Below are 14,617 nucleotides of genomic sequence, written 5' to 3' on the forward strand. Positions count from 1 at the left end.
ATCATGACCTGAGCCGAAGGCAGATGCTTAACGACTGAGCCACCCAGGTGTCCCCAAATCTGATGTTTAAATATGAACAAGTAGAGGGGCGCCTGGGTGGCTCAGTCAGTTACGTATTTGACTTTGGCTCGGGTCATGATCTCAGGGTCCTGGGGATAAGCCCTGCGTAGTTGGGCTCCCTGCTCAGTGGGGAGTCTGTTTGTCCCTCTCCTTCTGCCCTCCCCCCTGCACAGCTCATGCATGTGCACAGGCTGTGTCTCCCTCGCTCTCTCAAATAAATGCATAAAATCTTTTTAAAAAAATACAGGGCGCCCGGGTGGCTCAGTTGGTTAAGTGACTGCCTTCGGCTCAGGTCATGATCCTGGAGTCCCGGGATCGAGTCCCACATCGGGCTCCCTGCTCAGCGGGGAGTCTGCTTCTCCCTCTGACCCTCCCCCCTCTCATGTGCTCTCTCTCTCTCATTCTCTCTCAGTTAAATAAAATCTTTAAAAAAATAAAAAAAGATATAAAAAGTATACATAATATGTAAATTATGTAAAAATGGAAGTGTCCATTATATAGAATTATGTTGTATATTTTCTTAACAATTGTTTTATTGGAGCCGAAAACGATGTTTGAAAACAAGAATTGTTTTTAAAAATTAAAACTAGCAAAACATTTAACCTACCAACAAAATAAAACCTATCAACCTTACTTTTCTTTAGTAGGTCTCTGTGGTAGACAAAATAATGCCCCCCAAAAGATGCCCATGTCCTAATCTCCAGAACCTGGGAATAGGTCACCTTCCATGGCAGCAGGGACTCTGCAGATGTGATGAAGTGAAGGACCCTGGGATGGGGTGATTCTCCTGGCTTATCTCGGTGGGCTCAATGTAACCACAGGGTCCGTAAAAGCGGAAGAGGTGGGCAGAAATCAGAGGGAGATGAGATTACAGAAGAAAGACACAGAGAGATGCAGCATTGCTGGCCTTGGAGGCAGAAGAAGGGGCCATGTGCCACGGAATGTGGATAGCATCCAAAAGCTAAAAAGGACAAGGAAACAGATTCTTCCCTAGAGTCTCCTGGAAGGAATGCAGCCTTGCCAATGGTTTGAATTAGCCCAGTGACACCACGTCCAACATTTGGACTTCTGAACTACAGAAATTGTAAGAAAATAAAGTTATGATGTCTAAACCACTAAGTTTGTGGTCATTTGTGACACAGCAAATAGAGAACTAAGACAGTCACAAAGGCTATCCAGTCAGTGTTGGCATGCTTTAGTGCACAATAAAATAAGCAGCCAGGTCACCAGGGAGGGGACTAACAACAACTCTGGCTTCGCTAAGCTCCCCCGTGCAGCTTCTGGCTACTGAAATGCCACAGAGTAAGAGAATTATCATTAACAACAGTCCCTACCTCTGAAGATTTAGATCTAACAGGTCTGGGACACAAGAAGATCCATGTTTAACTAGTGACTCTATTAGAAATTGATGGTCCCAGGGTCCTGGGGTCGAGTCCCATGTGGGGCTCCCTGCTCAGCGGGAAGCCTGCTTCTCCGTCTCCCACTCCCCCTGCTTGTGTTCCCTCTCTCGCTGTCAAATAAATAAATAAAACCTTTAAGAAAAAAAAAAAAGAAATTGATGGTGGTTCATGCTCTGAGAGACATTCATTCCTGCCTGTAAGGAGCTTATAATTTAGGTGCCGAGTAAACATAATTCCAATACCTAATAGATAAATAAATATGCATACTTCCAAAGACAGGTCAACAGCCAGGGACAAGTATAGAAGGCTAAAAATGGCCCAGAGCACATAAATCCTTCCACAGGCTTTGATAACAAAGCCTAGTTGTAGAAGTAAGCCAGAAGAGATCTCTGCCAGCAATCCTGTGTGGCCGGTGCCTGAGGGCTCTGGTAAAGCAGATTCCCAGCAGTCCTCACACACCTCTTCATGGCAAAGCTCGCCTGGTGAGCATGGACCTACCTGTCTCACCTGTTTCCTTCTGAGATGGTGATGTGCTGGCCCAGGGGCTGTCGTCTTCAAACTGAACCCAGTTGCTGATGGCGAAGGCCAGGTCAGGTGGGGGCTGCTCAGGGCTCCCAGGAGGGGAGGTCGCTTCAGAGATGAGGCCCAGCTTTTCAGAGGAGTCATCCTGCTCCGAGTGGGAAAGCTCCTGAGAGCCTCTTTCCGCCACGTGGTTCTCTCCGGAGGAGCTCTCAGACTGGTCTGAGTAAGACGAGAGTGCTGGGAGGTGCTCTTCGGTGCCCCCTGAAACACATACCAGACACCACCATTAATCACGTGAGGAAGGCCACCCTTCAAAACTCTCACGGAGGAAAATCCCAAGGATATGTAAGGGGTGATCACAAGACTCACCATTCTGGTGGGTGCAGGTGAAGAAACAGCCATGCCCAACTGCCTCTATGCTAAAGGAGTGTTTTCCTAATGTGACGAAGGATAACCTCAGCATGCCCACATTCAGTATCCAGGCGGGCTGAGAATGGAAATCTTATTCACTGTTCTTATCCTAGCATCTACTCCAGGCCTCAGCAGTCACAAACAACAATGCTTATAGAAACCAAACAGAAATATAACTGAGTCGAACAAGAAAAGCAAAAGGCAACAGGGACTGACGGAGACTTTGATTGAACCGGAGAGCTTCTGTCTGGACTAAACACATTCAAATTCACACTTCAAACTCCGTGCAGTCCAAACTACACGTGTCTGCAGACTGCCAGGTGCAAACTCTGTACCAACAATCAGCTGAATGAGGCCGAGCTATATGAGGCCCCTAACTTTCTAGCACTTTATTGGTCCTAAAACACATAACAGCCTTCAAAAAGTATTTTTTTTTAAAGAACTATATCCTAATAGTGGTGGTGGTTACACAAATCTATACATCTGTTGAAGTTTCTCAACTGCATACCAAAAGTGGTCAATTTTACTGTACGAAAACTTTTTAAAAATCAAAGTACTAATATAAAATTTTTTCTGCCATCATTAGCCACACAACCTAGTCTACCTGCATGTAACCAAACCCTTTAGACTAGCGCTGCCTAAAGAAATAAAAGCTGAACCACATAAGTAATTTTAATTTTTTTAGTAGACACATTTAAAAAAAAGTAAAAAGAGCTGAACTACTTTTACTAATATAAATTTCAACTCCCTATGTTGAAAATTTACAATTCTAACATGTAATTAATATAAAAGTTATTAATGAAATATCTTACTTTCACTAGGTCTTTGAAATTCAGTGTGGGTATTTTATACTTAAGACACATTTCAATTCCGACTAGCTGCATTTCAAGGACTCAACAGCCCCATGGCCACCATCCTGGACGTCTCTCCCGTCAACTCACACTTTCCAGGTGCTGTCAATGAAGCTGGACTGACAGCAGTTGGCAGTGGTAGCTGCAGTAGGACAGAACCAGCCGACAAGGCTCTGCAAATATCTCCCGTCCCCTACCTTGACCTTCATCCCTGAGCACCAGCTCCCTAGAAGTCAATTTAGCCATTGTCATCGTGATCGTGGATGACAATTAACTGAGCTCTTCCTACATGCCAGGCACTGTTCTAAGCACTTTACATATATTAATTCATTTAATCCTCACAGCCCCCCTGAGGAAGGTACTGTGATTACCCCTACTGCACAGATAAATGACTACACAGAGAGGTTAGAGAGACTGTCTACCCAAGGGCATGTCCCTTAGCTGTGACAGAGCCAGGATCTGAGCCCAAGCAATCTGTCTCTAGAGCCTCTCACTCTTCACAGCTATGCTTTAAAAGCCGAGGAAATCCAAACTGCTGTTGGGAGTAACACCCTAAAAGGCCGAGTATAAAGTAGTTTGTAAATATGAAGCTTACGCTCCTTAGAAGAAAGCACCCAACACTTTTGGTGTTTCCAGGCCCTTTTGTTTGGGACTGGAAGTTTCCTAAAAATGCTTCCCCCAGGCTCCTAAGTGGAAGAATCTGCACCTTAGGAAAGTGACAAACCGGCTCTTTTTCACATATTAAGATCCCACCCGAAGAATGATCAAGTAGAAGTCATTATAAACAGTTGTGGTTCTTTGCTGATCTTTTCACTTAAGAAATGAGAGTGCTCCTTACCCTCGGAAGGGACAGGAAACAGTGACTCCTCATTGAAGGAGACCCACTCTGACTGGTGGGTGGCAATCACATGGTCCAAGGTCGTCATGCTAGGAAGGCACTGATCATCTTCACACTGATGGCCTCAAACAGACCCCAGAGTAATGTCTGGGGTGGGGGTATGGTAGCACAGTGGACTTGGGCCTTGGCTCTGTTGTGAGGATCTTGTAGAGGGCGGCACTCAGAACGCAGAGAGATTGGCCCCTCTTGCCTTTGGCTAATCTGCCAAGCAGAAATCTGTTTAAAAAAATAATAAAAATTAAAAAGGACAACTATCACATTATATCCAACCCACACAGGTCCAGGGTTTTCAACACTGCCCACGAAGAGGTCTGGGTGGTTTCCAACTTGTATTACTTCTCTCTGCCCTGTCTTGTCCCCACGTCTTGTACAGAAATATCTGCCTTTAGCATCAAGATCTCTGTATAGGCCTTCATATCAGACTTGTAAATAATCATGCAAATTTTAGCAATCAGATCCTAAATTTCTCCACTTATTATATTTTGGAAATACTTTTATTTATAATACAATGCCATTGTTGTAAAACAAAAATTAAAACTTTTCAAAGTATTTTCACTTTCTTTTACTAGATGGTAAAATAAAAGCACGTTCTTTCCTATTAAATCATAGCACTTTCTTGCCTTAGGCAGGTAGCTCTTTGCAAGCCTGATTTAAATCCTTGGCAGAAACCCAACCACCTCCAGATGGTACCTCCAAGCATGGTTTACCAATCAAGAGAAATAGAAATGGAGTCATCTTGTTCATTTGGAGTAAATGGGAAGGGAATATTTGCTTTAGTAAAAAATGTGAGTTAAAGAAACATATTTTCAATTTAGGCCACTTTGAATTAGTACATAAAAGTCTAGCCTTTACTCACATCACAATTATGTTCTATGTATACAGAAAGATACTTAATAGACTCGTAATTCTGTTTGTACTATTAATGTCCATTTACAATTTGAACCTAGCTCTTGCTCTTATGATAAATTAATAAAATCTGAATTAATGCAAAATTAATGTGTTTCCACAAAAGAGCTACTATTTGCCCTGAACAATATCAGTTCTTATTAATGGAATACTTACAATATTCATTTTAGTCTGGAAAAATTTAACTCATAGCCTTCTGACGGGTGCATAATAAAAAAATGTTGAGGAAATTGTAGTACAGATTATTACCTGCTATAAATAATCTATGCTGGGGTTAATCAGAACAGAAATATGTAATAGTTTTTGTCTTTTTTGGTAGCTAAAACAGTTTTGCTGTACAATACTGCCTAAAAATAACTGCTCGCATACATTTATAATTTTCAGAAACATTTTTAATATATTTTTGAAATATTTTATTTATTTATTTGAGAGACAGAGGGAGAGGGAGAAAGAATCTGAAGACTCTGCACTGAGCACAGCCCAATGCGGGGCTTGACCCCACAACTGTGAGATCACGACCTGAGCCAAATGATACTTCATTTGATTCTATAGCCATTTTAGTTGAGTAAGGCAGATATAACTATAATTCCTTTACAGATGAAGAAATTTGGGGTGGGAGGAGTGGCTTATCCAACATTTTCATTGTTTCCAGGCCCTTGTTTGGTGCCCTAAGATGTTTCCCCCAGGCTTCTAACTGGAAGAATTCACACATCCCAGAACAGTGACAAATGGACTCTTTTTTCTCCATGATATCCACAGAATGATCAACTAGAGCTATAATAAGCAGGTGTGTTAGATGCACCAAGCTAGGAAGTGATCAATACAACCCTGAAACCTAGGTCTTCTGGTGCCAAAACACTCTGATCTTTGGATTACAGCCACCAAAAAAAAAAAAAGTACCAGAATATATGCAAAAATCACCCAACTAAAGTACTTTACAAACATCAATTACAACAGAACCATAATGAAATGATCTGTGAAAACTCCCCATGTGGAAATCTGCCAGGATACCCCAGCTGTGCACAGAATGAAAAGCCTGGAAATCTCTCTTCCGAGTCCCTCTCCAAAGATTCTTACCAACCATGGGACCAGACGTGTGCAAACAGCCTGGAGAGTACAGAGCTCCAAAACCAGATCTCACCAGAGAACCACGCAGAGCCCAAAAACCCTAGAGCTGCCTCTGGCGAGCTTGTCCCTAAAAGCTGTCCTCAAGCCCTATCAAACATGAGTGTCGCTCAGTGTGTTTGTGGCTGCAGGGCAAGATAAGACAGCAAAAGAGAAGAGTCAAGACTCCTCCTCTCCCTCCAACAGCAGCATGTAAGCCAGGTCCAACAACAACAAAGAAGCCACAATACAAGTCCATGTGCTGACACATGCAGCATCATAGCTCAATGGGGAAAACATCCTCCCGACCCCGTGATGATGAATCCAGCAAAATTCACAGATGAGTGTGTGTGGGGGGGGGAGGTGGGGGAGAGGGGACAAGGGAAGAGGAGAAGGGAAAGGGTGAGGGCAATGGGACAAATACCAAGAAATTTTTGAGCTCAAACGTTTTAAAGACCAACAGTCTAACTCTCAAGTTCACAGATGAGTAAACTGAGGCCTAAGGAAATCAAATGTAGCAACAGAGAATGAGAGCATGGGCCTGGGATTTGAATCCTGTACAGCCTGTAAGCCTCATTTCACCCCTGTACAGCAGGAATAACAAGTCTCACTTCATAATTTCAAGGCTTAAGAGAGATAATACACACGGAGTGCTTAGTAGTGGGAGTAATGAACCCTCTGTATCAATGATGATGGTAACAGTAGGTGACTGCACAGAGGGCTTACTACGTGCCGGGCTCCAGTCCAAACTCCTTATGAATGTCAGCTATAGCCATCACTGCTGTTGTTGAATTACTTGCCAGAAGTCACACAGCTCATTAGTGAAGTCTTGGGACTAGAATGCAAATTTCATGGAAACCTCTCCCCGCCGTTTCTGTCATTTCCACATCTGGCATTAGGGATTTCTCTTTTCAATTGTTTTTAGACCAGTTCTCCCAGATGTTACTTGGAGTCAAGCACTCAACCTCCTCTTTACAGATACAGGCACGGTCTGGCTAAGGAACCAGGACTACGACTCAGAAAGTATGAGTGAAAGAGAAGCCCCAAAGGTTTATCTACACTTCCTTAGCTTGTCCATCCCAGATCCAGACATGGGCTGGTTACGGATAATAAGCAGCCCCAAGAAAGCTTGGTAGAACAAGTTTATTACAGGTAACCACCTATCATAATCCTGTGAAATGGATTCTGGGTATTTGCCATGAAACAGCCACACCCAATGAGCCATGAGATGTGGCTGTACCAGCAGCTAAAACCACAGAGGAACCCAGTAATTGTGAGGCTAAGTTCACACTGGAATTTGGGTTCTCTATGAAAACCTCACCCCATTTTTAGAATGTGAATCATAAAGTGAGGTTTAAAATCACCACAAATGGGTAGTGACTCAGTATCAGCAGCAGGACTGACCAAGAGACACTACAAGTTTCACTGAAGTCTCTGGGTTGCCACTTCGGAGAGCAGCTTCTTTCTCAGCATCACTTACACACTAAAATCTGGGGGTGGAAAACACGGTCGGCGGATAAGATGGGAGTCACAGAAATGGGTCTGTTTTGTGCCAATCCTCTGATATACATTCATGAGCCCTATGTGTTTGGACATATACTAAGCACCCTTTGAGCCAGTGACCTTCAAGCAGCTTGCAATCTAGCTGGGGACACAGAAGAGCAAACACAACAAATCTGGAAATAATCCTGCTATAGGACATACCAGAAATGCTGTTTAGCCAGAGAGAGATCTGCAAGGGCTGCAACCATAAAAAACTGAGCAGATTTCTTGGAATGGAAGGATATCCCTGGTTCTGGACCACCAGAAGGGAAGAGTAAGGATATCTAAGGACATCCTCGGGACAGAGGATCAGCATAAGGGAAGATTAAGAGAACTTTGTGAGCTTGTTTCTAGACCAGTGAAGAGGTCAGTCTGATAAAAGCTAAGGTGTCTACTGAGGAAATGTGGGGAGAGAGGATTGGTAGACGTAACAGCTGAGGAGAAGAGTTCAGTGGGAAATGGTAAGCTGCCTAAGGTTTAAGAGGAGAGAGTGACTGAAGAAATATGCCTACGGGAGATTAACGTTCCTCAGACTGCACTGACAAGGAGCTTAGAGATGGAAGCTATCAGTCACAACAGAACCTCAGTGTCTTGGGCAAAGTCAGGGACCAGCATCATCAGGAATGTATACTTGAGCTCTCTGTGCTGGGGCTCAATTAAAATTAACTTCACCTGTTTCTTTTAACATTTTTTAAATGGGGCAACTAGAAAATTTAAAATAATACATATACAGTTTATACTCTATTTCTATTGAACAGCATGGCTCTAAAATAGTCCATTCTTTATTCCATCTTTGTTTTTTGAAGGAAATTTTTCAGTAGACTTAGAATTAGAGGTTGACTTTTCTTTTCCTTCAGTATTTTGTCTTTTGGTCTCTATTTCTGATGAGGAGTTGGCTTTCTCTCCTTCTCTACTGATCTGTCTTCGAGTTCCTTGACTCTTTCTTCTATCATCTTTATTTCCCATTAAGTTCATTCTGTGAATTTTTCATCTTAGTTATTCCACTTTTCTATTCTAAAATTTTCATTAGATGCTTTTATAGTTTCTATTTCTCACCTGAGATGCCCTATATGTTCACTCATTATGACAATGTTTTCCTTTAGTTCTTTGAACATATTTGTAATAGCTGCATTAGAGGTTTTGTCTGCCATATCCAACATCTGGGCCATTTGGGGATTAGTTTCTATTGACTTTTTTTTTTTTTTTTGCACACCTACTAATTGTTGATGATATACGGAAGACATTCTGGATTTGATCTTCCTCTGCAGAGCTCATTTTTGCCAGAAGTCAAAATGCTTGCTTCCACTTTGTTGGATGGATTTGTGAAAAGCCAAAGATGTCTCTGAAGCTCCTCTAACAACTGCAGACCTCAACTTCCAAACTCAATCTCCATGGCAGATTTCAGCAACACTTTGCTCTAGGCCTTGTTAGGGTGGGTTTGAAGTAGGTCTTACTCTAGAACAGCAGCAGGCTAACTATAGCCATGACCCAAGGCTGGCCCTCTGCCTTTTTTTGTAAATAAAGTCATACTGAGACAAAACCATGTGCATTCATTTACGTACTGTCCATGGCTTCTTTTGCTCTACAACAGCAAATTTGAGTAGTTATAACAGATGCTGTATAGTTCACAGAACCTGAAACAATTACCATCTAACTCTTTAAAAGAGTTTTACCAACCCTGCTTGAAAGCTTGTTCCCTACCCCTAACACACAGACTTTCTGTGTCTTTTCTGGATGCTTAGAATGTTAATAATGTGTTAAGGAGATCTTCCCAGTGTGGCTGGGCTGGACTGCCAACGTCTCCCAATATTGCTTGACCTCTAGTATTTCGGTCCCATTCTCAACCTTGGAGCCACCACTTTTGGTAAATCTCATATGGTTTCAGTCTGTACACACTTTTGGTAAATCTCATATGGTTTCAGTCTGTACATTCAGGCCTACTCCAGCCAGGCCAAGGATTTCCTGGGTATACCCAGACACATTTCTTCTCCCCCTTCCCCCATGCTACTCTCTCTTCTCTAATGCCTTGTCCAGCAGATTCCAGCTGCTTCAACTGCCCCAGACTCTGATCTCTGTTTCATTAGCTCAGCAGGACTGCTGTGCTCAGTGTAGACTCCAGCATATGATGCTGCATCAGGAAACTCTCCCCTGGAAGAGAGCCAAGGTAATCATCAGGCTCACTTCATGAGCTTTCCTTCTCTCAGGATTGAAATACTGTGATTTCTGTTGACCAATACCTAAAAACAGTTGCCTCGTACATTTTATCCAGTAGTTTCATGGCTGTACACTGCACAAAGACTAGTTTGTTACCAGTTACAGCCAAAATTGGAAGTCTTCCCCTGAAATATTTCCTTCTGACTTGTAATCATTTTTAAAAAGAAAAAAAAGAGTCCAGTTCAGATCATCTAAATTAGGGTGATTTTATAGTGATGTCCTGGAAATGTTAATTAGAAGTTTAAGAAAACTTTCATAAATCATATGGAAAGGAAAGAAGGGTTTCATATAGCTATATGGATTAATTCCATCCCTTCAGAGCTGAGAAAATGTTTTGTTTTGTTAGGTTAACTATGCGTTATAATACTGTAACATAATTCTTGTTTGGTTAGTGAGCCACAAAGGTTATTTAAACCTGAGAATTTAGCCAGCTCCCTCTTCTATCTCTTTGCCATATGTATTCAACTAGACGGTTACTTTGGACATGTCTGCATCCACTTGTTGGGTTTTGAGGCTACTGGCAAACGCTATCCAGCCATCTGTTTGGGGTTTATGCAGAAACATCTCAAACTAGGTACTACTGCCAATTCCAAACCCTAAAGTGAGGCCTCAGCCTTTTTCTGATCAAAGACAAGCATCTCAAGATCAAAAAGCAAACTGGGAAGAAAGAATGAAAAACTAAGACCACATAGATCGTATGTATTTCTGCAAAGCTTTCTTCTAAAGCAAGACATTCAACCAACTTCCTGAACATCTACTATGTACTCAGAATTTGCAATGTATGATACAAAATAATATCCAGCATGGTTTTGTACTCTGAGACCTCTGTCACAGTGGGCTAAAGAAATCACAAAGATTTAATCATGAAGTTAAAGTAACCATGCCACTTGTTTCACAAGCCCGGAAGGCACAATTGCCCTATGACAAAGACCTTTATCAGATTCAAGACCTGGAACACTGCTTCTCTTCCTTCTTCTCAAGTCTTTTCCTTTAGGAGAGAACAGAGTTCATTTTAACAGAATCTGAACACTGGAGAAAACACACACACACACATATTTTAATTAACTGGTGCTTTGATGTTCCCAAAAGGAAAAGGTAAGTGGCTTTGGTTGTATGCTTCCACTATCTTTTTACCATTTTTTCTTTCACTTAAATATATTATTCTTTAAAAACTAAAAAAGAAAAAACTGATCACTCCTCTTCCACTGGAAGTTGGTGAATCAAATGAACACCCTAGCCTCAAGTCAACCATATATAAGAACTCCAAAAGAAATATATATCATATTTCAACCAACATCAGTATGTATCCATGATTCTCTGTGAACCAACTTCCCCCTATTTCTTTTAATCACATACACCATAATTCCCCATCCCTACATGTCTGTTTTTGTCCCCTCTAAGTCATTATTTGTGTATTATATACACATACACACATACACAAATATACACATATAAATATATATACATATATTTACATGCATGCATATATGTGTATGTCAAGGTTATAATTACAAATATTTTATTATGTGATTTTTCTTCAAAATAAATAATCCTGATAGCTGTGTTATTAAAGAACTCTATGGCTCCACATTCAGAATCAAGTCTCTAAGTCATGCTTGGCCTAAAAAACAGGATGCATCTGATCTTTGGTGCATTCCTGAGGCAGTGACCCTGAAGGACATTCCCAGGTGCCTGAACAGTGTGTTACATTCAGAATGTAATGAATAACCCTGGCAGGAAGTCACCCTTTAAAGTTTGCAGAAGACTTTCTAGTACCTCAAACTCTTAGGAGGTCCTGGCTTACTCCATCTTGGTAAACTCAGCTTACTTTAGTTTCATATTTGGAATAGGAATACTAATATTTTGCCTGTATGAAAGTAAGGAGTTGGTACGGATAATTTCTTTCCATCTGTATTTTAGAGCCATAGGTCTATCACTTTAGATGTTCCATCATAAGACTCTCAGTTGCCTAGGAGTCTATAGGAATCTTGAGGGTCCCAATGGTGGCCATATTCCTAGGCATAAACCTAAGACTTTCCAAGAAGCTAAACAAAATATTATTATATTTCACTGAAATTAAGATGCCATAGATTGTAAAATGCATCTCATTTTATAGATATAAAATATTTTTAAATATGTATATTTGTGTGTGTGTGTACACATATACACATACACACACACACATTTCTTAAAATGAAAGAAATACTCTTATTTTTATACCAAAAACCAAAAATTACTAGTAGTATATATTTCCAGGATGCACAGAACTTCATGGATTATGTCAATTCATTCTTACAATAACCCTAAGATAAGTAAAGCAGATATTTCTCTCATTTGATAGATACATGTACTGACTCAGGGAGGTTGCTTGACTAACCTAAGGTCACACAGTGAACCATGACAGAGTTGGGACAGGATCACAAGTCTCCTGACTCTTAACTTCTGTACTCTTTCCACTACACCACATTCTGCCTTTCAGAAAATAGGTGTAACAGTTATGTTAGCTAGATACCCAATATCCATTTCTCCTCCTCATCCAGCACCAGGGGATGGGTCATTACTGGTTAAGCCAGTCACAAAAAATTTCTATTCCTGCCTTCCCACTCCCTTGCACCTAGGGGTGGCCACTTGATCAATTTCTGGTCAATGAGACACAGATAGAGTTATGATGAGAACTAAAGTTCTGAGAGTGTTTTTGGTCTTTGTTTTGTCTTGCTTTGCATTGCATGACTCCATGAAGTAGACAGATAATGCTCCTGCAGCCCCGATCCTTCTCCCTTTCTCTTTTTTTCCTATCTTGAATATGGTTGTGATGGCTGGAGCTATGATAATCACAGTGCAACCACAAATGAAAGGACAAGAGAATCACAGTCACTGAGCCACTGAGCCAGTATCAATAATCATTCATCTCTATATTTATTATGTGAAAAAGATATTTTTCTTTAAACTACTGTAATAAGCTTTTCTGATACATAAAGATGGATGCAATTCTAGATTAACTGTGAAGACTTTTAAGATGACCCCTGTAGGATCTCCACATCCTGAGGTGACTAAAAGCGGAGAGTTTTCTCTCAGTGGTAGCAAAAGTAGTCAGAGAAATTCAAAGTGTGAGAGGAAAGGTCTCCATTACTGAGACAGAGATGACCACAGGGTGACTACAATCCTAAAACCACAAGGAAGTGAATCCTGCCAACAACAAGCATAAGTTTGGAGAAGACTCTGAGTTCCAAGTGAGCACGCAGTGGGCCAATCCTTAATTTCAACTTTGTGATACTGTGGATAGAGAACCCACCCATCCCACGCCAGCTTCATAGTTTAAAAATGGGAGAAGTCACTCTAGAGCTCAAAATCTTGAGGGACAAGTCTTTTAAAAATAACTTCCCAGTATGGGTAAGGGACCGAACTTCAACTGACATCAACTATCATCCCTAGTAGGGAATAAATTAAAAATAATGCAAATAGCAAAAGAACACAAAATTACACATGTAGCATTTTGGAACATACTACATAGGATTTCTCTCTCCAAAAAGTTTAATGTCCTTTTCTTCCTTAGTTACTTAGACCACTACAAAATTAGCTTGCCTTTCCAGAGACATGGGGCAAGGCTGGAAGGGTGATCATTTTAATATAAAAAATTAGAAAACAATTTTGGGTACCTTTCCTTTGAACATCAGGAGGCTAATGAACATTCAAGCAGTTTACTGGTGCAGTAATGATGATATCATACCAATGACTCTTCCTAAGAACAAGGGATGTTAACATTTTAGAATGTATTAAAGGCTGGATGAGGGGAGAGTGAGCAAAAAGGAAGGCAAGGAGAAGTAGAACAGATTGTGGAATCACCTCTCAAAAACTTTTTAACGGGATATTTATTAATTCATCCACTAAATTGTTAGCAAACACCTGCTAGATGTTCAGGATACAAAAAGTAAATGAGATAAATATGAAATAGATAAGCCTTCAAGGGGCTTATATCCAAGAGGGGAAGACAAGGATGAAACAAGTTAGCTATAAACAGGGAAAATACCTACAAATCAGTACAGGGTTAAGACAACGAATAACAAGGGATCTTAGTTGTCAGGGTGACAGAAGAAGATCTCTCTGAAGAGGTGACATGTAATGACTACCTCAAGGATGAGAAGAAGCCAACCACGACTGGACGGGAAGTAGAAAGTATTCAAGGTAGAGGGAACCAAAGGCAGAGTCTGAGATAGAAACAAACACACAAGAAAAACCTTGAACTGGGAGTAGAGTGAGCAAGGAGCCCAAGATAAGGTTGTAAAGGCAGTTCATTTTTGGGAATATAGGATCTTGCAAGCCAAACTGAGATGTTCAGATTTTATGCTAAGCACAATGAGAAATCAATGAAGGATTTAAAGAACAACAAAATTTAATGCGCCTTTTCAGAAGCTGAGTGGAGAACAGATGGGAAGAGGAGAGTGGAAGTGGAGAGAACAATGAGGAAGCTGTCATACAGTTGAGATGCACGATGATGGCAGCCTGAAGGGGCGCCTGGGTGGCGCAGTCAGTTGAGCATCCAACTCTTGGTTTCAGCTCAGGTCATGATCTCAGGGTCATGAGATCGAGCCCCGTGTTGTTGTGCTCCACACTCGGTGGGGAGTCTGCTTGAGATTGTCTCTCTTCCTCTGCCCTTCTCCCCACTCACACACACACACACACTCTCTCTCTCTCTAAAATACATAAATCTT

At 41.2% G+C, this 14,617-nt stretch overlaps 1 protein-coding gene across 7 annotated transcripts in view; it reads right to left on the reverse strand.

The window, feature by feature from the left end:
- Nucleotides 1-14,617, reverse strand: part of STON2 (stonin 2) — a 139,789-nt gene that overhangs the window by 104,344 nt on the left and 20,828 nt on the right. For 3 of the 7 annotated variants that reach the window (XM_073895683.1, XM_073895682.1, XM_073895680.1), the window contains exons 2-3: nucleotides 4,083-4,358; nucleotides 1,968-2,243 (exon numbers count right to left, since the gene is read on the reverse strand). In XM_073895683.1, coding sequence (XP_073751784.1) covers nucleotides 1,968-2,243; nucleotides 4,083-4,170 — 364 coding nt within the window. In that variant the 5' untranslated portion in view covers nucleotides 4,171-4,358. Of the gene's footprint in view, nucleotides 1-1,958; nucleotides 2,244-4,082; nucleotides 4,359-6,125; nucleotides 6,323-14,617 lie in introns of those variants that run through there. The other 4 variants (XM_073895684.1, XM_073895681.1, XM_025869523.2 and 1 more) reach the window with 2 other exon arrangements.

The sequence above is a fragment of the Callorhinus ursinus genome, unplaced genomic scaffold, assembly GCF_003265705.2.
Source record: "Callorhinus ursinus isolate GAN/ISIS: 27379988/994484 unplaced genomic scaffold, GSC_fseal_2.0 scaffold8, whole genome shotgun sequence".
Lineage (NCBI taxonomy): Eukaryota > Metazoa > Chordata > Mammalia > Carnivora > Otariidae > Callorhinus > Callorhinus ursinus.